We start from the raw sequence: 27,506 nt of genomic DNA, 5'->3' as shown, positions 1-27,506 counted from the left end.
CATCGCAACGCATCGGTGCATCACTAGCCAGGCGTATTTTTGCGGCGATGTTATGCGTTGCAATGCGGCCCGTCTCAGTGTGCGTTAGCAGACGCAACAAGTAGACGGATGAATGAGTGCTGTTCGTTAGAACTATCCATCTTCTTAGATTGCCAAAACCTGACTCCCGCCGCGGCTATAGTTTGCGCGAGCCTTAATAGAGCAAACTGTTAACCACAGTTATTTACTGGACATTACTGATCTCAACTTTCAAGATCCATACAAAGCTCAATAATACAGGGTGGGCCATAAAGTTAAGCGGATAAGAAAACATCATATAAAAAAAAATACCAAGCTCAGGAAATAAAAAATATATTTATTATAAAAAGAACAAATGGGAATTTTATTTTTTAAAGATAACATCATTTAGGTGTTTGCCCTCTTCACGTTTACACTCTTCCAATCTATTCCTCAAATTTGTGAAAACTTTCTGGCACATCGCTCGTGGGATAGCGGATATTTCCTCGCGAATGTTTTCTTTGAGCTGGGCAATCGTCGTCGGTTTATTAGCATAAACGCGACTCTTCAGGTATCCCCAGAGAAAAAAATCCAGTGGCGTGAGATCTGGGCTCCGGGGAGGCCACGGAATGTCCCCTCGACGCGATATCAGTTTTCCATTAAGCACTTCGTTAACGACTGCCAAAGACTCATTAGATGTATGGGATGTCGCCCCATCTTGTTGAAACCAGGTTCTACTGTTGTAAGCTTCAAAATTATGCAGTTGGGGAAAGAAAATGTTACGTAGCATTGCTGTGTAGCGATCGGAATTTACTGTTACTGTATGGCCTCGCTCATTTTCGAAGAAATGAGGTCCGATGATTCCTTGAGCCGACATGGCAGCCTAAACTGTAACTTTAAGCGAATGCAAAGGTCTTTGATGTTTTAATTGGGGATTTTCTTCGGCCCAATATCGACAATTTTGTTTATTGACAAATCCACACAAATGGAACTGAGCTTCATCCGAAAAGAGAATATTGTTTAAACTTTGAAAACGCTCTAACATTGTTTCGCCAAATGCAAGACGTAAATGGTGGTCATTTGGCTTTAATTCCTGGACTAATTGTAGCTTATACGGGTGTAATTTAAGATCTTTTGTCAAAATACGCCTCAATGATGTTCTTGATATGGCGAGCTCAGCTGATCTCTTTCGCGACGACTGCTGGGGATCGCGCCGGACCGACGCTACGACTTCGCTTACATTCTCCTCCGTTCTTACTGTCCTTGTTCGTCCCGCAGGTTTTTCATTTAACGTCGAACCCGAAGACTCAAACTTTCTAACCCACGATCTGATCACACTTTCACTTGGACATTGGTTTAAATCATGTAATCTAAAGTTAGAGCGAAATAGACGCCGCGCAATAGTGCACGAATCGCCATTTTTGTAATACGCTTTTACACAAAACGCACGCTGCTCACCGGTGAAACGCTCCATGGCAACTGATTTCCGAGAAGCAAGCTACCTATCCCCGCTACCCACACCCCGCTCCCGCGTTCCGGTCAAGAGTAATGCGATTTTGAAATTCGTACGCCTTTCTGGCCCACCCTGTATTACGTAGATATTATAAAAATGGCTAGTTGGCCACCAACCAACCACTGAGCTAGAACGCATGCATCATAACCGATGATTGAGGGTTCAATCCAGGCAAGCACCACCGAATATTCAAGTACTTAATTTGTGTTCATAAATTCATCTAGTGCTCAGCGGTGAAGGAAAACATCGTAAGTAAACATATGTGTAATTTCATAGAAATTCTGCCACATGTGTATTCCACCAACCCCCACTGGAACAGCGTGGTGGAATATGTTCAAAACCTCAAAGGGACTGGAGGCCTTAGCCCAGCAGTGGGAAATTTACAGGCTGTTATAGTTGTTGTATTATAAAAATAAAAAAAACACGATTAAATATTACGGCATATATTGTAAAAAAAATACTACAAAATTTCTATAAATGACTAAAAATTTCACATTTTATTCTCAAGATATTAATTACTGACATTCCGCCTCGTGCAACAAAATGGCGCGTCTCACGTACCGGAAATGGTAGAAGCTGAAGACTACTACGAACGAGAAGAAGTAAACAACTGAAACAATAGGAAGTATTATATTATATATTTATTTATACATATAATAAAATTGGAGCGTCTGTTTGTAATATTAAAGTAGCTCTTTTTTACTAAATACACGGTACATATACCATAATAACATTTTTTACATTTTTTGTATATTTGTCTGTCTGTTCGATCCGGCTAATCTATGGAACGGCTGGACCGATTTTGACGGGACTTTTACTGGCAGATGACTGATATAATAAGGATTAAATGAGGCTACAATAATATATATTTTTGTTAAATTCAACAGGCATAGCTAGTATATATATATATATATATATATATATATATATAACCGTAGTAAACACCGTCTTAATTTTAAATAAGAGAAACTAGGGAAAACAACTTATATATAATAATATAGTATTGTAATAAAAGTTCTGTGTATAACTGTGTACAGTCGGTGTAAGGAAAGGTTCGTCACCTTAAGATATATTTACGTGTCTCAATGTGAGCGATCTACTTCACAGATCGAGAATGACGTATCGCGTCGCAATGATTTGACGGTTAGATTCAAAAAGTAGTACCTTACAGTAGTAGTCGTAAGACTTTTTGTATCTTACCGTTTAAGAGTTTGAATTTGAATTGAATTTGAAAACTGACGAAGGTTTTCTTACTCTAACTGTCAATTCGTTAAATCGTTTCAGCGATTGCAAATATCCTAGTTTTATATTAATAGTTAAGATTTCTAGTTTAGTTAATGTTATATATGTTAAGGAGTACGGATGCGTCAATTAAACCACGAGGCTAGTTAAACACTGATTTAATAGAAGCGTTGCACCCGCGGGGACGCAGCCACACGCACACACGTTAACGCTTACTTAACTACATATATAACAGTTAATTTCAATGTAAAAAATACTATTTTGTTGTGATTTGATTATTACAACGAGGGAACATGTTTAGCAGTACATTGATAATTAATGTAAAAAATATTAATATTAATATTGCGAAAGTATCTCTATCTTTCTATTGGTCTGTGGCCTATCTTAAAACCAAAAACGAGTTCGGTTAAATTTAGTGCGCAGCTAAGTTGAACTCCTTGGAAGATTACCAATGACGCCTAAAATGCAAGTGAAGCAGTGGTGCAAAACTAGTGTTTCACAGTGCCATCTAAGGTTCACTTAATATAAGTTAGCCCATCTGTAGTCTGCCTACATATCAACATCACCTCTATTATAAATAACCTATTTTTAGAAGACTAGGTCTAAATTTAGTATATTTACATGGAAAAAAGTCTTTCGAAAGTAAACGAACAGATTCGTTTAATAAACACAAATCGATAATTTGATGAGTCGTATTATAATACGTTAAAACGAACGTCCAGTAATCATACGAATGCCATAATTAGTTGATGCGTTGGAGTCATAGAACGAATACTCCATTGGAAGTTATATACCGTAAAGTTTATTGGTACGGACTTTGTGCAAGCTCGCTTAAGTTGGTAACAATGATTCATCACATACTAGTAATCGTTTCAGGGCGTAGAATGTCATTTACTTGGTGGCAGGGCTTTGTGCCCGCCTCGGTAGGTACCATCCACTCACCAGATATTCTACCGCTAAACAACAGTACGCAGTATTGTTGTGTTCCGGTTTGAAGTGATCCATTGTAACTACAGGCACAAGGGACATAGCATCTTAGTTCCCGAGGTTGGTGGCGCATTGACGATGTAAGGAATAGTTAATATTTCTTACAGCGTCAGGTGGCCCATAAGGCAATAAAGTAGCCTATGTCTTTCTTGCAGTTCATGTTTGCCTAATACCAAATTACGTCAAATTCGGTTGTGAAAGAGTGAATTTATGAAAATTATTATTTTTATTTTTATTTGATTTTATTCTATGGTATATTCGTATCGTCACCATCAGATGGCCATGGTAAAATCTAAAATAAGACTACAAAAATCTTTATAAATAATACATGTTCTGTATGTGAAATGAAATATATTAAGATATCAATCGAAATATACTTGGTATATTTTATTTTAAATATATTAATTTATTTACATAAAACATTTTTATCTATTGTATCAGATCAAAAGTTAATCATATCATATGAATTAAATCAAATGGCACTTCTAAAACAACTTGGTCTGTGGCAACAAAGTCCGATTCAGTCGGCGCTGATTCATTTTCAATCTCGTAATGAAGTTTTCATATGAATGGATATTATTTCCTGTTATGTGATATGAGATACTTATTATGGATATAATTCATTTGTTAAATGCAATCGTATTTCTTATTTCTACTTTCCTTTGTAAAATTTAAATCGTTTTAATTTAAGAGCGTAGTTTGTAAGTGTGGGAATTAATTTTCGAACACACACATAGGTATTTTACAATAATACATTTGCATTGCACGGTGTATCGTACACATTCCCGTGAACAATTATTTCCTTGTTGTCGGTACAACGAATTAATTATATTTTCTTTAAATTTAATAAATAAAAATAACGGAAGTATATATTAATGATATTGTTTTTTCAATTCGATTTTGAAATCTACCTTCTGTTTAAATAAACATAAAAAAATACAAAAAAACTATTACAAATTAACAATAACTATGATAACAGCGATGATAAAAAAATACGTAGACATTTAATAAAATAATACATTTACAAAAAAAAATATTAATTAAATTATTTTTTATTAGGTACATAAAAATGAGGGAGGGTCGTTGTCGGTATCTGGAAAGGTACTGAGTAGGTATAGCATCAATACACAGAGGAATGTATATCAACCATTTTTTTATCACTAATTAATGTATTAATTAAGCATTTAAATAATTAAGAATTAAGCAAATCAACTAAAGAACATGAGTAATATGAGTTACTATGTTTTAAATTTCAAATTTAGCAGCTCCAACGCAGCAAAACTCTTCAGTTGAGTCAACCAAGAAATATTATAATAATTTGGAATACAATTTTAAAAATACATATAAATAGATTGACTTTGATTGAATAATAGAACCGTGTAGTTTTTTTCTATATGATCTGTTAGACCAGCATGCATTAGCTGCTACTCTGATTACAGGTATTCTATTAATGTCTACTTCTCCGTATCGTAATACTAAATCGAATTCCTTAATAATTCAGATCAACATACCCGCACCAAGAAACGTGAAGAGACCGCTGACGCACGCTAAATTAGCGAGTCTGTGTTGTTCGTCCTTTATTTTTGGAGCTAAAATAAAACAAATATAATATTATTAATTTATAATTTAACTATGTCATAGCTCTTGATGGTCAATCGTCGTTGTCGGGTCAATAATATGTTATTAGGATGCCATGGTTCTACATCCAGATCCGTATAAACACTATAAACCCTTTTTTTTCGCTTTAAGCGTTTCCCCCACGTGATGAAGGTAGGGGGGGGGGTGGCACTCCTCGGTTTACAAGACGCCGAGTGCGCCCAGGTCCACAGGGTTTACTCACTAAAAATCCCTCTCCGTCTTTCGGCGGGCGCCACGTGATCGCTTACGCATGCTACCGTGACGCCCAGACGCTGCGTATAAACCCTAGGTCAGTTCGATAACATTCAGTTTTCTATATAATTTCTGAATTAAACTTCGGAATCTGGAATTTCCGTCGATTTTGTTTCCCATCCTTTTCATTCCCAAATAATAAGAGTGAGAGAGATAGACTATGTACATAAACAAAGTTGTGTTTACACACACACTAGTGTTCGTAGTTGGCTGATCGTTCTCGTTTGGGAGCCATGGCCGAACGACACCTTTATGTATTAATATACTAGTTTAGTAATGTAAATTTAAATTTCCCACAGCTGGACTTAGGCCTCCTCTCCCTAGTAGAAGGTTAGGATTTTTGATTAAATAAAATATTAAACTTCTACTGTCTATCCCTTAAAGAATTAAAAGTGATTGTTTCCAATTGGCTGTCCTCGCTAGACTATCAAAAAACAGAAGAGCTGCTAAAGCCATAAATGCACGTCTTTATATATACACACACACGCACACGCACACGCACACGCACACGCACAAACACACGCACAGACACACACACACACAGACACACACACACACACACACACACACACACACACACACACACACACACACACACACACACACGCACACTTTTATCTACAAATATTTTTTATGAATAAAGCATATTATTATTATAAAAAAAAATATGCTGGTAGAATTTTGTTTAAATTAGACAGATCCAGTTTTCCTCACGATGTTTTCCTTGTCAGCCAAGCACGATATGAATTATATACATATATCTTATGCACATGAAAAATTTAGTTGTGCTTGCCTGGGGTTGAAGCCACAATCAGTTAAGATGTACGCGCTCTAACCACTGGGCCATCTCTGTTCTTATGATACTGCTATATATGTATAGTTATCAGTAGGTATAATATATTTAGTATTATATTGGTAAATTGTAAATATTAATAATCCACTTAAATATCTATTACGCACAGAGAATCAATTTGTTTTTTCCCTTTTTATATTAAAGTCATTAAGAATAGATTACTTTTTATTTTGAAGAAAATTGTTATCTAAGAAAAAATGTGTCCCTTTTGGGTCGCTCGGCAAAAGTGTAATATCGAAATTAAATAATGATTATTGAAAAAAATTCTCATCTAAGGAAACCAATAAATGTGAATTATGTTAATAATTTGTCTCGAATCCGATTCTTATAAGCTTGTATGTACCGCACAAATATCTGTTAAACATATTTTCAACAACAACTACCAGTAAATATCCCACTGCTGGGCCAAGGCCTCCTCTCCCTTTGAGGAGATGGTTCGGAACAAATTCCACCATCTTCCTCACGATGTTTTCCTTCACCGCCGAGCACGAGATGAATTATAAACACAAATTAAGCACATGAACAATCTTGTCTCGTAAGTGGTGCTTGTCTGGGCTTGAAGCCACATTCATCAGTTAAGATGCACGCGTTCTAACCTCTGGGTCATCTCGACTATATGTATATATATAATATGAGTTCACAATCTCACATTGAATCGGTGGTGAAAGATGACTTTTGCAGTGCGACAAATACAGTTTCTTTACCCTTATTTTGTTTGCCTTTCAGTTTTTTTTTTTATTGTATAGGTTGGCGGACGAGCATATGGACCACCTGATGGTAAGTCACCATCACCCATAGACAATAACGCTGTAAGAAATATTAACTATTCCTTACATCGTCAATGTGCCACCAACCTTGGGAACTAAGATGTTATGTCCCTTGTGCCTGTAGTTACACTGGCTCACTCACCCTTCAGACCGGAACACAACAATATTTGGCGGTAGAATAACTGATGAGTAGGTGGTACCTACCCAGACGGGTTTGCGCAAAGCCCTACCACCAAGCAGATAAAAATAAGTTTAATAATTGGGGATGATTTAACAAAAATACTGGTAAGTTTATTACCCGCGTTGCTTTCAAGTCTGAGTTACCTTTCCAAAAAATTGGTGGGTTTTTCCCATCACTACATAGCATAAAACAAAGTCGCTTTCTCTATGCCTATATCCCTTTGCATGCTTAAGTCTTTAAAAATACTAAACGGATTTCGATGCGGATTTTTTAATAGATGGAATGATTCGAGAGGAAGATTTTTGTATATAATAAATGGACAATATAGTAATGAAACACTGATACTTTTAGAAGTTTCTCATGTGATGTCGTAAATAAACAAATTCTGTAATACATTTAGTATCAACTTTGCAAACGAGCGGATCCGGAGAGGGTCGCTAGTTCAATAATAAAGTATTGATTGAATAGATTTGGATGCTGAATAAAGATTTCAGATGTTTGATTTCGTAACAATCATCACCTAAATGAAATCAAGCTTTGATTAAATGTAAATAACAGTACAATTGTTTTATATAAGCTTTTGATTTCGTTTACATAGCGTTAGCGCGAAATTGAATAAACTATTTGACAAACAACAGCTAACACAATCAGTTAACCAATGCAGTAACTGCGTTCCGTTCTGATGAAATCCAACAATGATTAAAACGAAAAAAAAAACATAACAACAACAACAACAACAACAACAGCCTGTAAATTTCTCACTGCTGGGCTAAGGCCTCTTTGAGAAAAAGGTTGGCCAAGTGGTTAGAACGCGTGCATCTTAACCGATGATTGCGGGTTCAAACCCAGGCAAGCACCACTATATATATGTGCTTCATTAATGTTTACGATTCCTCTCGTGGTCGGTGGTAAAGGAAAACGTCGTGGGGAAACCTGCATGTGTCTAATTTCATCGAAACTCTGCTACAGGTGCATTCCACCAACCCGCATTGGAACAGCGTGGTGGAATATGTCCCAAACCTTTTCCTTAATAGAAGAGGAGGCCTTGTCGCAGCAGTGAAAAATATACTGGCTGTTACTTTACATACTTTACTTAAGATAAAGCGAGGGGAACATTTATTGAATAAATATAAGTGTATATAGTTTAGTAAAAACGAAAATTTATGCCCAATATCATCCTCCTGCCCTTATCTCAATTTACTTGGGGTCGGCGCAGCATGTCTTCTATAACATTAATAAAATTATCAAGTATTCGTCTGATAATACGATAATCCAGCAAAAACAATTACAAAAACTCACCATCTTTAAAACGGACACAAGCTCTGCCTATTTTAGCAAACGCCAATGAAACGATTCCCATCCAGACCAACGTGGCAACGAGTAGATAAATCTGAAATTAAACTATAGTTAAAATTAAACCGTAGTTTTATGATTGGACATTATGATATAAAGTAGAGAGTTGTAATATAGAAATTCAAAGATACATAAAATAAGTTTCGCTTAAAAAGTAAAGTAAGTATATTTCTTATTATTATGTGACTTTAAAGCAATGACGTTTACAGTCACAATAAGAGATCACTTCTATACTGATAAGCCTGAGCCTTGCATCCTTCATCTTTTTCTCTTCTTCATCCATTTTTTATGGTTGTTGGACGAGCATATTATTGGCGACCTGATGGTAGGTAGTCACTACCGTCCATAGACAATGTTACTTACTGTAAGAAACTATTCACATCGCCAATGCGCCACCAACCTAGGGAACCAAGATGTTATGTCCTTTGTGCCTGTAGTTACACTGGTTCACTCACTCTTTAAAATGAAACATAACAACAAATTGTTTGGCGAATATCAGATGAGTGAGTTGTACCTACCAAGGTGGGCTTGCATAAAACCCTACCACCAAGGACCGTTTAAACCGTCTCCATTTCAAAAGGGTACAATAAGGGTATATATAGTATTTAAAGTATGTAAAACTAACATAAAAGAATAGCGGAAATTCTTGACGAGCATGTAGCAATATAATATATGCATGGAATTCACGTAAGGTCACTAATATATTTTTAAAAAGGCAATATTTTTGATCAAATAAGCTATTTATATTACGACATACAGCAGTTCCAAGGGTCTGAAAATGTAATAGGGCGCTCTAAATCCATTATTAGATATTACAGGTGAAATTTATGAAGGATTACACGAAGGTATTCTCTTTGACAGTGTTATTTAATAAGAATTTCTTAATAAGAATTACGGATAATAAATAATTCTTCGTGATAAATTATTTAATACAGAGATTATTCGTTTTGCTGAGAAAGAGCTATTTTAAGATATCGACGGACAGCTAGGCGAATTTATCGATGAATCAGATTTATTTGTAATCAGTTTCTTGAAGATGCTTTGAATCGGTAGTAGCTTTAACTCTCAAAATGATTAGTAAAAAGTGCCTAAAGTAAAGATTCTTTTGAACTGAAGATTCTCATATAGGAACTCCTTCACGCGAAGTGGAGTTATGTGGGCAAAAAAACCAAATGTATCCAATTAATCTCAATCACGTAACACCAAAAACCGAGATGGCCCAGTGGTTAGAACGTGTGCATCTTAACCGATGATCGCGGGTTCACGCCCGGGAAAGCGCCACTGAATATTCATGTGTTTGATTTGTGTTTATAATTCATCTCGTTCTCGGCGGTGAAGGAAAACCTCATGAGGAAACCAATATTTGTCTTATTTTAAAGAAATTCTGCCACATGTGTATTCCACCTAGACGCATTGGAACTGCGTTGTGGAATATGTTCCGAACCTTTTCCTCAAAAGGGAGAAGAGGCTTTGACCCAGCAATGGTAAAGTTACAAGCTGCTGTTATTCATTGTGGTTCTGTTTATGTAACATCAAATAAATGAGGTAACTAAGACTTAGCATAAAGTGTAAATAACACATACTGAATAAAAAACACTTTGTTTTTCATTGAAACGAAACAACTTGAATATGACGAGAGAAAACGTCCCAGACTTTGATCCTATGAGATTAAAATATGGACCAACTGCTTTGCTTACTTTCATTTCGAGCGTTATTCGCGAGATCTATCATCAAAATATCCAATTCTTGGTCATTTTCTTCGATTTGGGTTTGGACCATTGGAGCTTAGGTATACAGATATTTACCAAACTACCAAGGTAGTTCTATCATGTCCAGCATAAAGTAACCTTCTACTTCTAAAACCTTTAAGAGTACAACACAAAGTAACATAGTATTCATGGAGCATTATTGATTTAGTCCTGGTATGATATACATTTTTTTTATGGAATAGGGCGGCGGACGAGCATATGGGCCACCTCATGGTAAGTGGTCACCATCACCATTGCATGACGCTGTAAGAAATATTAACGATTCCTTACATCTTCGATGCGCCACCAACCATGGGAACTAAGGTGCTATGTCCCTTGTGCCTGTAGTTACACTGGCTCACTCACCCTTCAAACCGGAACACAACAATACTGAACTGTTGTTTAGCGGTAGATTATCTGATGAGTAGGTTGTACCCACCCAGGCGGGCTTGCACAAAGCCCTACCACCCTGGATATTACCATATTTGCTCTTTGCAATTAAGTTTAAGTTAAATAAATTTGATTTATTTGAACTCTAGTTACGCTTAAAACGCTGAACTGATTTAGATAAAATTTGCAATGAAAATAGTTTGAGTTATTTTTTATCTCGGGAATCATTATCATAGGGAGTGGAAGTTGCAGGGTAAATGTCATTACAATTTAACTTTCCGTTAACTTAATCAATGTCTGTGCAGTCCAAATGACTTCGAGTAAAGCCGTGGACTAAGCTAGTTAAATGTTATAGATTAAATTAACATTGATATGGACGCTTTTTATTTCATTGTCTGACCTACTTTCTAGAAATAAATGAAATAGTAATGGTGACATATTCTTTGCTGTTTCATTATATAAACTAGCTGTTCCCGCGACTTGCATTTGAATGCAGCAAAGTTATTGTTCAGTTTGCAGATTTTACTGTAACTTATTAATTCTGTATTAGGTAGCTTTTGTGATATCATGTTAATGGTGGTAGCTAACATGACGGTGGAGTGGTGGCATACGCGGTACTGGACAGTACTTGTACATTGCACCTTGACTTTATTATATATTTAAATATAATTCTAAAATAAAGTAGCTTAAGATACTCCTTATTACATTAGCTATCTACTTGCGAAATTAGCCGGAACAAACAGACAGACAATGTAAAAAATGTGATTTTGATATTTTTAAGCGACTTCAAAAATATTTATATATTTTACGGTATATATATATTTATTATTTTTCGCCGATTACTTCGCCATTTATGACCCGATTTTGATGATTTTTTTTAGTTAGAAAGAAGATACTCCTGCAATGGTACCATGATGAGGATATCAAAGTCTGGTGATGTGATCCTAGAGAAATCGAGGGGAACCCTCAAATTTTAGAGGCACATGTACCGTGTTTTACATATTTTCTGAAGTTATATTGGCATTTGCTTCTGGCAATCATAATTTTATACTACTAAGCTGACGATGGAAGATGTAAGTCCTCAATTACTAGGAGTTAGGATATAGTTCTTTCAACATTAATATTGTATATGGATTTATACTCCTTTTCGTAGCTTTTATGAATAGAAGTACAGGTTCACTAAACATTTATATTTTGAGAAAATAAAATATTATTGAAAATAACGCATTAATTAAATCGGCCGATCGTATGTTAATATTTCTACATTTTGTTTTTGACTCAAAATCGTCCGACTTTTATAATTTATAATAATAATACGTGTTGAAATCAATTATTTTATTACTTTTTATTGATCACATTGAAGTCGAAGTTATTTTTAAAAAAAATACATTATAATACTACAAACAGACACTCAAATATTATTATATGTATAGATATAATATAGAGAGATACGTTCACATTTAATTCAACTGTGTAACAAGACAAAAATGCTCTTAAAAGCTTACTTGAATAAAGAATATTTTGATTTTGGTATTGATCAGTACGTGTGGCACTGCCATTATTTTATATGGAATGTATTCAAGCCTTTTTGGGGTAATAGACTTGTACGACTTGACAGATGGAGTGACGCTTTCGTATCACCGCCGTGACATATCTGCTATCTCTTTCTATTCCCTCGGGAGTGCGTAATGCGTGTGCCATATGGGTATATACATTTATATTACTATTAGTAGTCGCCCGCGGATTCGTTGCGTTATAGTGTTGGTTGTCATGAGTTAGGCCATATAGGCCTTTCTTGAAGTTCAAGTCTCCTTCATACCAAATTTAATAAAATTCAAATCAAAATCAGACAGACAGAATCACTTTCCCATTTATAATATTAATACAGATTGTAATACAAAGAAAAGTATATTGATTTTTTTAATGTATATACGCTATATCAAAAAAAAAAAATCCAAATCAAAATAAACTTTATACAAGTAGGCTTTTACAAGCACTTTTGAATCGTCATTTTACAATTAAGTGAAGCTACCACCGGTTCGGAAAGTAGAAGAACCGGCAAGAAACTCAGTAGTTACTCTTTTTTAACATTTAAAAAATACAAAGTCATGTTAATTAAATACAATTATTTAAATTAAATTATCCTGCTTTTTCTACCAATGTATTTTTTACAAACGATTTGAATTTACTAAACGGCAAAGTTAAAAATGTCTGCTGAATTTTATTATAGAAACGGATACCTTGCCCCAAGAAATTTCTTTTCATCTTATAATATATTCGTTTCATTTATTTATTTTCTTTAATTATATTCATTCATTGATTGTGTTATTGTTTGTGAGCGTAAGCGGACGGACGAATAGGAACTGATGGTAAATGGCCACCACAACTCATAGGCGCCGTTTTTAACGATTCCTTACATTGCCAATTCACATAACCTTGGGAACGGAAATTAAGATGCTATGTCCCTTGTATCTGGCTATTTCCCTACATACACACAGCTGGCTCACTCGCCCTACTAATCAGAACACAACCTTCGTGGTCGACTGTGGTCCCTGATTCGATTTCCGGCCGAGTTGATGTAAAAAAGTTCATAAGTTTTTCTATATTGTCTTGGGTCTGGGTGTTCGTGGCACCGTCGTTACTTCTGATTTTCCATAATACAAGTGCTTTAGCTACTTATGTATATGATTTATTTATTTATAAATAGGGATGTTGTCCAATATTAATTTATTTATTTATAAAAAAAAAACTAAGTAATGCTGTTTGCCGTAAGAATAGCTGATGAGTAGGGATTCATCAGCTACTCCCCATCTGAGCTATAACCCGTCCGAGTAGGAACTCAGATGGGCTTACCCTACCAGTCAGTAAATTCTTTCGAAAAACTATTAACTTGTATTTTCCAACTGTCAAACATCCTATAGAATTTATTTCGTAACCAATTATCGTATCAAATGCGAGTGTACAAAGCAGATATAAAGATAATAAATAAAAAGTAAAGTAAAGTAACAACCTGTAAATTTCTCACTGCTGGGCTAATGGCCTCCTCCGTCGTCCAAATATTCGTGGTATTTCTGTTTGATTTAGTCAAACAATGTTGTCGCTATGAGTGCGCAATTCATACACTTTTTTTTTTTTTTTTTTTTTTTTTTTTTTTTTTTTTTTTTTATCGCTGGAAAAACGCATTACGCGTTTCCCCCACATGATGTTGTATTGTGGGGGGGTATGTGGGGCTCGCCAGCGCTGAAGGCACCGGAATACCCACTAAAAAACCAGCGGTACCCGCTCCGTCTCTTGGGGGGGCATCACGGGATCGCTTACGCATTCTACCGTGACGTCCCGACGGTTGGCCCACCATGAGCTTCCAAGCTAGAGGAGTTCCCGGGGTACAGAGAACATCTCTACTCCCGGCGACGTTTACAGCTGGAGGAGAAGCTGCGCATAGCGCTGTTGTCTTCTCCCCGGTCTTCTTCGTCGAAGCGAATCCGCGGCGGCACTCTCCTCACGCGCTCGCTCCGCAGCCTCTTTCTGCGACATTACACTTTCGCAGAAAGACGCCATCTCGTTCCAGCACCTCTCGCTGCCTATCATGGCGGTTATAACGTTCGGCAGCGAAAGTTCTCCGCCGATTATCGCCACCAGGGAATGCCTCTGAGGCCCCCAAGCGGCACACTCCATCAGGGTGTGACACGCCGTGTCCACAGGCGCACCACACGCGTGGCAGGCGGGTGTTATTTCCCGCCTTACTATCTTGTGCAGGTACTTCCCGAAACAACCATGTCCGGTAAGCACCTGAGTTAGTCTGAATGTGAGTGTGCCGTGACTTCGTTTTATCCATCGACTCAAGTGGGGGCGGATCGCCTCCACTGTCGCATGGCCTGCTGTTGGGGACCCCAGGTCCTCCTCCCATCTGCGAATAAGGGCATGTTGAGCAAGAGTCCTTACTCGCCCCACCTCCGCGGATCCTGGACGGTCTCCTCTCGCTCTGGCTTCCACCCGGAACCGGTACACTTCCGCTAGTACCTCTGCCTGGAGTTCCCAGGGTGGATCACCCGCGAGAAGCGTTGCCGCTGTCCACGAAATTGTACGGTATCCACGAATCGCCCTCACCGCTACGACCCTCTGTGGTCTCCGAAGGAGCGCCCTGTTTCGAGCGTTGAGAGCATCCACCCATATTGGTGCGCCATACAGCGCCATGGAGCGTACCACGCCGGCATATAGACGCCGGCATGGTGAGTCTGGTCCTCCCACGTTCGGTAGGAGGCGACCCAAGGCGGCAGCGGCATTGATGAGCTTCGGGCCCAGTTGTACAAAGTGCTGCCCGAAACTCCATCTTCCATCCAAGATCAGACCCAGATACCTCATCTGGGCCTGCACCTTAATCACGGTCCCGTGGACGGTGATAGTCGCCCCTCGGGGGGGTCCGCGACGTGGACCGTGGAATAAAAGAGCCTCCGTTTTAGAGATGGAGACCCTTAAGCCCAACATTCCAATACGGTCCACCGTGAGCGCTGTTCCGACTTCAGCCAAGCGAGCCGCTTCCTGAAAGTTCCGCCCTCTCGCCGTGATGAGAGTGTCGTCTGCGTAACACAAAACCCCCATTCCGGGAAGGACGGGGGCTCGTAGGAGCCAATCGAAACTAACATTCCACAGCAGTGGGCCGAGAACCGAACCCTGTGGAACGCCGCAACCCACTTGAAATCGGACAATTCGCCCATCACCCCCCTCCCAGAGGACCACACGGTCGCAGAGGTATGCCCCCAAAAGACGCTTAAGATAAGAAGGCACCCTGTGATATGTGAGTGCCTCCTTTATTGTCTCGAATGGAAGACTGTTGAAGGCATTCGCCACGTCCAAAGATACCGCCAAGACCACATCTCCTCGGGCCACCGCCTCTGTAGTTCGAGTCTTCAGGGCATTCAGGGCGTCCACCGTTGAACGGCCAGCCCTGAACCCGTACTGGGTCTCTGAAAGACCCGGCCCCACCTCTTCGAGATGCTGAACAAGACGAGCAGCGAGAATCTTCTCGAAGAGCTTGCCCGTCTCATTCAGTAGCACTATCGGTCTGTATGCCGAAGAAGAATCAAGGGGACGTCCCTCCTTTGGTAACAGAACCAACTTGCCCTCCTTCCACGACTTCGGGAATTGCCCGCTGGACAGACACTCGTCAAACAGTTCCCGAAGCTTCCCACCTAGGTGCACCAAGGCGTCGCGCAGGACCCGTCCTGGGACACCGTCTGGACCCGGCGCAGTCGTTCTGGTTCTTAGTCGGTCGAGTGCCATTTCCATCTCTTGTTCCGTGATTTGTGGTGGAGCCACAATTTCCTCTTCAGTCATGGAGCAAGACGCCATTTGCGGAGGAATATGCTCCCCTGGGTGTGGAAATAATTCTTCAACAAGGCGCAAGAGAAGTTCTGGCGGCAGCATCTCAGTCACGGGGGCACCGTAGGTACGGATCTTTCCTCGCACGCCACGATACGTACGCCCCCATGGATCCCGGTTCAGGGCCACCAACAGTGCCTCCCTAGCTCGCTCTTTGGCCTGGCGTATCGTCAGCTGCAGCTCGTTTTTCAGCCGACGATAGGAGGCCAATAGCTGTCCCTCCAAGTTCGCATCAAAGCCGTTTCGCCTGCGACAGCGGACATAGGCCCTCCGTGCCCGATTGCATGTCGATCGAAGCTGTGCAATTTCAATCGACCACCAGTAAACCTGACGACGCGGCGCCATGCGCCGGGATCTCGGCATGGCCGCATCGCATATCTTCTTTAGAGCCCTTTGCATGCGGCCCGCTAGCTCATCAATGCTAGCGCCCTCCCTTCTATCTGTGGAACACCACCGCTGCACTATGGCAGCCTCCTTGACCAGCTCACGATCCAACTGGCCAACGGACCACCTTGGAAGCGTCGTAGGCACCCTTGGGAGTTCTCCAGTCTGCCCCCAACGGTCAGAGTTGGAGATCTCAAATCGGATGTACCTGTGATCCGACAGAGTCTCCACCTCTTCCTCTACTCTCCAATTCAACACTCTGCGCGCTGCAACAGGAGTGGCGAACGAAAGGTCCACAACGGATCCGCCCTGCTGGCGCACGCAGGTGTGAACCTCCCCCCTGTTGAGTAGGGATAGGCTGGATAGCAGGGCCCACACTTGGACAGCTCTCCCTCGTGGATTCGTAGCAGGATTTCCCCAGGCTCGCGATTTTGCATTGAAGTCGCCGAGAACCACAACTTGTCTAGGCGAACGTCTGGCCACCGCAGCTCTGAGAAAGCCGAGATGATTTTCAAATTCCGCCAGGCTGCGGTTAGGGGAGAAATACGTGCCAACAATTACGTACTCTCTCCAACCCACCACCACGTAGCCCGAGCCCCTCTCGATGAGTGAGAGAGGAGGCCCCGTTCCGCTCCTCGTGAGGACCGCCACGGTGCCGTCCACGTCTCCTACCCAGTGAGGTAGGGGAGGGACATAATAGGGCTCACAGGCCACAGCCAGGTCGATCCCCCACTCCGCCATGGACTGCAGCAGTAGGTCCTGAGCCCCGGCACAGTGGTTAAGATTTGTTTGGAGAAAGCTGAATTCAGTGCTCATGTCGACATTGCAGCTTCCTCCTCGGCTTGGCGCCGTCCAGCGTTGGTAGTGGTGTGGGTGCTTAAGGCCATCTTACCCTTCGTGATGGGAGGGTTGCACTCTCTCGATCCCATCAGGTGCCCAGAGGGCTTGCCAGCGTCTACGCATACCGCACAGCGTAGCTTCCCAGTGCATTCGGCCGATTTGTGCCCTTCGGCACCACACCGGTAGCAGAGGCTGCCTCGTTCAACACTAAATGGGCAGAGCGCCTTGGTGTGGCCAAGGCCCATGCACTTGAAACAGCGCAGAGGGCGCTGCTCCAGTACGTACACCCTGGCCGAGCTCCACCCGACCAAGAGTCGACCATTGTTAGATAGCTTCTTCGCCACAGCTATTGGACATGTTACGCGGACCATACCCATGTATCCGGGTCCACGTAACACCTCTCCACACTTAACTGCCTCAATGGGGCAACTCCCCTCGCGAGCGACTGCGGCGATGACTTTCTCTTTCGTGACGGAGTCGTCGAGCCCCGTCACCTTAATATCCACCCTTTTAATGGGACGGACGACGTTGGCTACCCCATCCAGCACCGTACGAAGTTTGTCGGCCAGCTTCTCTGCCTGTTCCGACTGTGCTCTCGGTAGTTCCAACACTCTGGCCCCAGTTACCGAGCGTCGGACTTTGAGGCCACCACTTATCCCGAGATCCTGAAGTTTCACGCCCTGCTCGGCGCGCTCCAAGATCTTAGCATACGTGACACCCTTTTGTTCCGCTTCCGGCTGCAACGTTACCACAACTGCAGCTGTACGTGGGGCGACCAGCTTGGGCTTAGCCACTTGAGGTGCCTTAGACGCAGACGTCGAGATTCTTTCAGCAGAGGGGGAAGCCTTATTCCCCTTCTTCCCCTTTTTGACCACAGTGGACCAGGACGTCTCCTGTGCCATCTGTGGCGAAATCGTCTCCGGCGCTATCGGAGCAATAGGAGCCGTTGGAGCAGCTGGTGGCGTCTGCTTATGTGTGGGAGCAGATTTCGGCTGCGGAGCCGGATGGGCCACCTGTGCATTCGAATGCGTGTGTTGCTGCTGTAGCTCCCGCCTTTTATCCGCAGCTAGCGGGGGGCGCTGTATCTTCGCAGGCGGGAGCCGGTCCTCCAATTTTGTAATTTGGGCTTTGAAGATATCGCCGATCGATGAGATTAAGGAGGTCTTAAACTTCTCCAACGTCTGAGCATCCTGGGCAGAGCCGGTGGACGTCTCATTTGCCACTGCCACCGTGGTCCGCATCTCCGCGAACTCACGGCGATGAGCCTTTAACTCAGACTTGAGGCTATCGATCTCTTTACGCAGCCGGCCATTATCGGCGCGGAGTTTTCGCGTCTCATCCGCCTCAGTCCGCGATGCCAGGGCATCTACAATTCCCTGAAGTGCAGCTGCTGAATCCCTCAGTTTTTTAGCGTATCCTCCTTTTAGATTGGAGGATTTTTGCGCCACCTCCAAGATGAGGGCTGCGCTGCGGCCGGCCTCAGCGCGAAGTTCCTCCGTGCCCATCTTAGCAGGAGTTTCTTTTGCATCCGAAGCGGATTCTTCGGAGCCCAAGACAACTTCCGAAACATTCTTTCGGAACGCTCTACTTCTCAAAGAGCGCTCAAAAGCCTCCTCCCTGGCCTCGGCGACCCTCGCCTTAAGCTCAGCCTTAGCCCGAGCGAGGTCACTACCGCGGCCCCTCGAAGCCGTTTTTCCACGAGTTGCCGGTGTGCATTTCGCAGCTGTACGTATCTCCGTCTCTGTCTCAGTTTCTGAATCAGAGTTAAAAATTGCGAGACTCCTATAAGGCCGTTTACGGCCAGCTAAGGCGTCGGACGACAATTCGGTATCGACGTCCATCGCCAACAACAAACAATAAAAACAACACTCGGAACAACAACCAACGACAACAACGACAACAACGACAAACAACAACAATAAGAGAAAATAGGTCTATGAAAGACCTATTACCAAACAACAAAATCAATCGTCAAAGCAAAACAAAGTCCATTCACAAGCCAAGTTCAATATTATAACGCGACAGAAAAACAGAAACCAATAAACAAGCGAGGGTAATTGTAAAAAACTTCCGAGAAACATTGATAAAAACAATATAATTCCGACACGACTGCACGGCACGACGGCTCGAGCGCAATCCGCAATTCATACACTACTCGTTCATAACAAATTAATTTATCACGATATAGTGTTAAAAAGTAACTATGCTTACTGTTTGGTTACAATTTTTCCTCCTTGAGACGGTTTTTGGAGTTTTATCCGTCACACTGTTCCAATGCCGAGAGCGTTTCCGAGAGCCGAGATGGCCCAATGGTTGGAACGCGTGCAATTTCATAGATTATTGCGGGTTTAAACCCAGGCAAGTATCACTGAATATTCATGTGCTTCATTTGTGTTCATAATTCATCTCGTGCTCGGCGGTGAAGGAAAACATCGTGAGGAAATGTGCATGTGTCTAATTTCGACAAAATTCTGTCACATGTGATTCCACCGACCCGCATTCGAGAAGCGTTGTGGAATATGCTCCTAACCTTTTCCTTAAAGGGAGAGGCAATAGCTCAGTAGTGGGAAATTTACAGGCTCTTACTATTGTTATATTACTTCACTAATATTAATATAAAAATGGAAACTCTATCTATCTGGTTGTTACGCTTTAATGGCTCAGCCACTGAATCGAAATTGATAAAATTAGCCATGAAATAAACATGAGCCCAAGGAGTGACAGACGCCCTTTTAATACCAAAACCCATTATATAATAACTATTATAAAATTATAAAATTTTGGACGCAAGAGAGTTTATGCAGTTCATACAATGTGTGATTAGAATTTATTGATGATCATCTGAATAGTACGTAAAGGTATACAAACAAACTGACTTTCCTATTTATAATATTAGTGAGGATTATCACTCTTTGTATATATTTCGAAATGTGGCATTTGTATGCATATTTGATGTATAATAATCCAACAAATGTTACGTAAAGCGACATTAATATATTGTATCGGTCAATGTAATTATATTATTTATACTCGATAAAAACTAATAACTAACAACGGCTATGTATTTGAAGAGCCACAACATAATTAAATACATTCAACGTTTATAAAAACGAAAAACGAAAAGAGTCGAGATGGCACAGTGGTTAGAACGCGTGCATCTAAACCGATGATTGCGGGTTCAAACCCTGCTTGGGTTTGAAACCGCTGATTCATGTGCTTAATTTGTCTTTATAATTCATCTCGTGCTCAGCGGTGAAGGAAAACATCGTGAGGAAATCTGCATGTGACAAATTTCATAGAAATTCTGTCACATGTGTATTCCACCAACCCGCATTGGAACAGCGTGGTTCAAACCTTCTCCTCAAAGGGAGAGGAGGCCTTTTGCCCAACAGTGGGAATTTACTCAGTATTGATATAACTTTTAATCAAATATAATATCTCAAAATATCTTAAAGAATAATCAACTACCAATCCGCTTTGAAATAGCAGGAACCAGAAAGAGTGGATGAGATATGTTATACGATACTTTCGTGATCTTCATAAGAATGAAATCCCTTATACTACTTTAATATTTTCATTCATTTATATAATTATTAGACTTGGTGGTAGGATTTAGAGCACTTGGGTCTTGAGTCTTGTATCTCTTATTTGCATCATCGTGTTCTCAAAGGGGTGAGTGAGCCAGTGTAAGTAAAGGATATAATGTTTTAGTTTCCGAGGTTTTCTTCTGTATACATTACTAAGGACAGGACCCATATACCAGTCGGCTAGTTTTAAAAAGCAACTTTGTAAATTCAACTTAAAATCAAAATATACTTTATTCAAGTAACCTTTGAAAGCACTTACTTAACGAACTATATTGAGTGAGGCACCGGCTCGGATTATAGATTATAGCGAGAAGAATCGGTAAGCTCAGTAGTTACAGTCAAAATCAAAATCAAAAATCAAAATCAAAATAAACTTTATTCAAGTAGGCTTTTATAAGCACTTTTGAATCGTCATTTTACAATTAAGTGAAGCTACCACCGGTTCGGAAAGTAGATTCTACCGAGAAGAACCGGCAAGAAACTCAGTAGTTACTCTTTTTTAACATTTAAAAAATACAACGCCATGTTAATTAAATACAATTATTTCAATTAATGTATCCTGCTTGGAAGTCAACAGGTATTAACTCCACGCTTTTTTATCATCTACAAAATCTTGTATCGAATAGAATGCTTTTTCTACCAATGTATTTTTAACAAACGATTTGAATTTACTAAACGGCAAAGTTAAAAGCTACTAACCAGCATTGCTCGACAGTTTTCGGTTAGAGCCACAATGATGAGCAGCACACCAGCACCAGTGACGCCGCTCAGCACAGATCCAGTGGCCAGACTCATAACTAAAAAAAATTGAATTTTATTATTATTATTAAGTGGTTAAAAGGAGGTTTTAATGCCGTGCTTGAGGAGAGTGATCAGCATTGTCCATTGGAACTATGATGTTTCTTATGCCTTTTGTTACATATAATAACAATATAAATTAATACTATATATTTTAATGGTAGAATTCATAAGGACTCAGACAGACATACAAACATACTAGACACAGACTCGGCCAAGTTTTGGCGCTTGTACTCATAGAATAGGTACGTACAAATTGTATTATATATTATTCATAAATTTCAAATAATTTCAAAAAAGACATAGAAAAGACATAAATTAAAGTATCTCTATAGTCTGTTCCGATCGAAGAAGGAATGATAAACAATCTAGAGACTTAAGTATTCCACGCGTCTTGCTGACAACTCAGCTGTATTGTGCACTACTAACAGTTCTTGACTATATTTATTTATAATACTACACTATTCTATTAAACTCCTTTAAACCACTTTATAAGTTGCATTACAGTTGTGTTTGAAGCGCCATTTTAGCACAAATTCATAAAGCTCTGAACCATGATAACACGTCAATTGGCAAATCTTGTTTATTTGACTTTTGTCTCTTGTAATGGGAATAAGCTTCTGGTATGTAAATATGCAAAATTGATAAGATATTTTACAAGAACGAAAATGTTAATAAAATAAAAAAGAAAAATATTTTGTTTTATAAAGACATATGAATCGTTTAGAATATTAGTTATTAAGACTACAACAACAACAACAGAAGCCCCTAAATTTCCCACTGCTGGGTTAAGGCCTCGTCTCCCTTTTGAGGAGGTTTGGATCGTTTTCCACCACGCTGTTCCAATGCGGGTTGGTGGAATACTCAGCTGAACGAAAACATCGTGAAACCTGCATATGTCTAATTTCATAGAAATTCTGCCACATGTGCATTCCACCAACCCGCATTGAAACAGCGTAGTGGAATATGTTCCAAACCTTCTCCTTAATGGAAGAAGAGGCTTTAGGCCAGCAGTGGGATATTTATAGGCTGTTACCTTCGTTCACCGTCGAGCAGAATTATAAACACTATTTAAGAACATGAATATTCACATCTCGTCTTCATTACATGTATTAAGACTAAAAGTATTTCGTTGCTTCGTTAAAAGTATTACATATGCCCTTACATTGTGTGTGTGGCGTCTGATGCATATCGTCGTACTGCTTTCCATGTGTGAGTATGATCGTCAACAGAACAGATCCAACTAAAACTTGGGAGAATGCAATTAACAATACGCCGGGGAACAGATTACACACACCACAGCAACTTTCAAAGTGGCATCCCGGCTTGTGCACAGCGAAGTGTACTGGGACGCGGGTCGACCGGCTCGTGCTACGCGGCCGGTTAAGGCTGGACTTTGTATCGTCAGCTGTGAGGCTTTTAACCATATTTGTTGATAGACTAATGACAGAATATATTTGACATATGAAATTAAAAGTATGACGCGATGTTTGTAATCGGCCAGCTTAAACAATAATATCATTAGTTACTGTGATAATATTGTCATGTAAAAAATATATTAATGTTTAATTTATCAATACAAAAATCATAAATCTTATGCCATATTAATTTAAAATGTTAATTGTTTGCGTCAATAATGTATAAAGAAACTTGTTTTCACATGCGTGTTGGAGGGGTGGAGGCGGTCATTTGGAGGTAGTTGTAGTTTATCAGTACACAAAAATACCATAGGTCGTTCCTGAATTCAAGTTTGCTTCATACTAAATTTCATGCAGTATAGAAAAGAAGAAAGAAAGAAAAAAATATCGTGGTTGAGTAAGCCTTAAAAATAAACAGACAGACAGAGTTACTTTCACATTTATATTAGTATAGAAGCATTTTATAACGATCAGTCGAGCGATGTTGAAATCTATTAAACTTAGCAAATACAATCGCACAAGGGACATAATATCTTAGTTCCCAAGGTTAGTGGCGCATTGACGATTTAAAGAATAGTTTATATTTCTTACAGCGTCATTGTCTGTGGGTAATGGTGACCACTTACCATCAGGTGGCCCATATGCTCGTCCGCCAACCTATACCATAAAAAAGATGCAGAACCAATGGCAATACGCATCATTTTTTAATACTGTTACGGAAACCCCCACATTTTATAAATGTGCGTCTTATCTTTATACCCACTAAAACAACAGTCAATATAGAAAAACTTTCAACAGATACATTCTTTAAAAAAGGTTTTACAAAAGGTAAAAGGTTTTTATAAAATTAAATGTTATTTCATCATTTCTAAAAAAGAGGCTACATACCAACGGGTCTACGGAATCCATCACTTGCCTACATCCCGTGCAAACACAATCAGTACATTTTAAATCGAACGTGTAATTTCAATTCCAAAACGGTGTATATACAGCGAAATCGAATACATACGGTGCGGTGAATTTTAAAACCGACGTAATCCCCAATTTGAAACACAAATAGGGCGAAGATAAACAAAGCCGTGTCTAAAATCACTCTGAAATTTCAATCTCGACCCTGTGTCCGACAGTTGCAGCCTGATTGCGGATTACAGCTTCAATCGATTGAGCTGAAATGTTGCTGAAATTTTGGAGCAATACCCTTGGCTATTGATAAGAAATATGCAGAAAAATATTGTTTTTTGGTGCCTATATACGTATTGTACGACACAACTTAGATGTAGCTTCGGCAAAATTTGTAAGCGATCACATCCGAATTAAGTACGCTGTCCCAAATTATCAATATTTATTTCTTATGTGAATATGATCTTAACACAAACTTAATAACTTGTAATATCATATGACCTAATATATTCGTCAATTTGACACGTCGATTTACAAGCACGGGTTGAACTGACGCGAGAATCTGTAGCGACGAATAGCGTCGAATGGCGCGATAGGGAGCTATTTCTATTGGTTGTATAAATCGACAGTAATCGGTTTCATTGAATTTGCTGATGCTAAATCTAAGTTGTGTCGTACTATACTTCGATATTTTATTTTGTCAATGTTGTATATTTATTGTCGGATATACTACATATCATATATAATATGACATAATATATTCGTCAATTTGACACGTCGATTTACATGCACTTGCTTCTCGAGTTGAACTGACAAGAGAACTTATAGCGACGAATAGTAGAGATACACGTATTATTGATTTGATTTGTTCCTTACCGTAATTACACTGGACCCTCACTGAACTCCCCTTTAAACCAAAACACACCAATACAACGTAGCTCCTCTCTCCTAAAATTGAGCAAAGCCTTTATACAAACAAACTATGAGTACACAGTATCGTAACTGTATGTTGAATTTCACGAAGTCCCTTCTCTCGTTTCTATCATTTAATTCATCGCAGTATCAGTCCTTCGAAATTACATTCTGTTTGGACGCCAATGAACGCACGCAAAGCATTAGTGCAGCGTAATTGAAAACGCTAAATGAGAATCGTAATAGGTTTGCAGCTCGTTATACATACAAACAGAGCTGTATCAAATTAGATCTGTTACAATACCTATGTTATATTTATAGTCAATTCAAACGATAACAGGACAAAAGCCAAACAAACATGTGACGTCGAACTGACGCGTGATTGGTCGAGAGCTTGAATATTCCATGATATTTATATGGAATTCCGTCACAATGGCATTTTGAGTCTCGATGAAGTTGTTATCAGAACTTTGGTAAAATTAAACTTGATAGGGATAAGTCGCTAAGTGGAAAATAATAATAATAATTTTATTCACACCCAAGTAAAATAAAATAACTTACATAACATTAGATTCGGCAAAGTCAATAAACCCTTCTTGGGGCAAGGTATCCGTTTCTATAATAAAATTCGGCAGACATTTTTAACTTTGCCGTTTCGTTAATTCAAATCGATTATAAAAAATGCGTTGGGTAAAAAAGGCATATTATTCTATACAAGATATTATAGATGTTAAAAAGCGTGGAGTTGATACATACCTGTTGAATTCCAAGCAGGATATATTAATTTAAATAATTGTATTTAACTAACTTGACTTTGTATTTTTTAAATGAAAAAGAGTAACTACTGAATTTCTTGCCGGTTCTTCTCGGTAGAATTTACTTTCCGAACCGGTGGTAGCTTTATCTTAATTGTAAAATAACGATTCAAAGGTGCTCGTTAAAGCATACTAGAATAAAGTTTATTTTGATTTTGATTTTTTGATTAAACCACTAAATTAATTAACCAATCGATATATATTATTTATCCCTTTTACCGCCCATCTCTGAATCTAGTTTTTTTCTCTACTCCCCGTTCAAAATCAACCGCCTTTGTTTTTGTCGTGCCACGCAGTACCAGCTCGCCACATCACCCCACGAGAGGAAGTGACGGGAGTCCCACAATACGGTGTCGATAACCGAATCAATAATCATACTTATATATGTTATTTCAATATAAAAAATTATTTAAAAATTAAAGCAGTAATTAATATTATTATTTCAGTTGAAATTATATAAGTATATTTAAAAAATCATGACACAAGATACTCATGTACCCAATTCGTTGTTGTTGTTTGCGGTATTGGTGGTGGAATATTGTCCAAGCCTTCTCCTTAATGGGAGTGGACTCCTAAGCCCAGCAGCGGGAAATTTCCAGGCTGTTACTATATTTATCAAGAACTTTTAATAGCGTTGCAACGAAACGTTGTAAATCACATGTAATAAATAAGTCTAAGGTTTGAATATAAAGTATTTTTGTTTGATAACGAAAAAACTAGTTATAACCGGTGTTTTATTGTATTATACGACGTAATACAAATTTATCTAGTTATTTGTATTTAATTAGAATTATGCACAGACTATTTAGAAATTATCGTTAAGTAGCGAAGGGGGTTCCAAATCTTCCCCCCAAAAGGGGCGGATCTGCTCAGTAACGAGACATAGAACTTAACGCTACTGGCTTCTGTACTTAAAGCTTATAGTTGTTCATGGGAGTGCAAAATTAATAGCAATATTAAACAGTAATAATATATTATATAATACTAGTAGTCGCCCGCGGTTTTGCACGCGTTTTATGGTGTTGGTTGTCATGCGTCATGGAAAAAAGTAGCTTATGTCCTTTTTAGGAGTTCATGTTTACTTCATACCACAACAACAACAACAACAGCCTGTAAATTCCCCTGGATTTGAACCCGAAATCATCGGTTAAGTTGCACGCGTTCTAACCACTGGGCCATCTTTGCTAACTTTATACCAAATTTCATCAAATATCGTTCAGCGGTTTGGTCGTGAAAGAGCGTCAGACAGACAGAAAGAGTTACTTTCACAATTATAATATTACTATAGATCAATAAAATATCCTATGATTGAGTGTCGACAAGACAAAGTAATGAGTTTCTTGCCGGTTCTTCTATTTAGGATCTACATTTCGTGCTAGTGGTGGTAGTTACACAGTTTAGTTTACTGGACAAGTGCGAATCGAACTAACCCACCAAGATGCATGTTACACAAAAATGGTTGATACACATTATCAAAAATAGTTATTATTTTTTAACTTAAATATCAAATTAAATCAAATTTGTGACTGGCAACTGATAAAAAAATTAAAAT

At 39.4% G+C, this 27,506-nt stretch overlaps 1 protein-coding gene across 1 annotated transcript; it reads right to left on the bottom strand.

The window, feature by feature from the left end:
* Nucleotides 1–2,010: 2,010 nt before the first annotated feature.
* Nucleotides 2,011–23,337, bottom strand: LOC124533253. Its single transcript, XM_047108457.1, has 5 exons — nucleotides 23,075–23,337; nucleotides 21,811–21,908; nucleotides 8,730–8,820; nucleotides 5,251–5,328; nucleotides 2,011–2,120 (listed from the first exon to the last, which is right to left on the bottom strand). The coding sequence occupies exons 1-5, from the start codon at nucleotides 23,334–23,336 to the stop codon at nucleotides 2,026–2,028; spliced, it is 624 nt and encodes a 207-aa protein (XP_046964413.1). The 5' UTR covers nucleotide 23,337; the 3' UTR covers nucleotides 2,011–2,025.
* Nucleotides 23,338–27,506: the final 4,169 nt, after the last annotated feature.

The sequence above is a fragment of the Vanessa cardui genome, chromosome 10 (assembly GCF_905220365.1).
Source record: "Vanessa cardui chromosome 10, ilVanCard2.1, whole genome shotgun sequence".
Classification (NCBI taxonomy): Eukaryota; Metazoa; Arthropoda; class Insecta; order Lepidoptera; family Nymphalidae; genus Vanessa; species Vanessa cardui.
The sequence above is the reverse complement of the archived record's forward strand: the minus strand, read 5'-3'. Positions and strand labels throughout refer to the sequence as shown.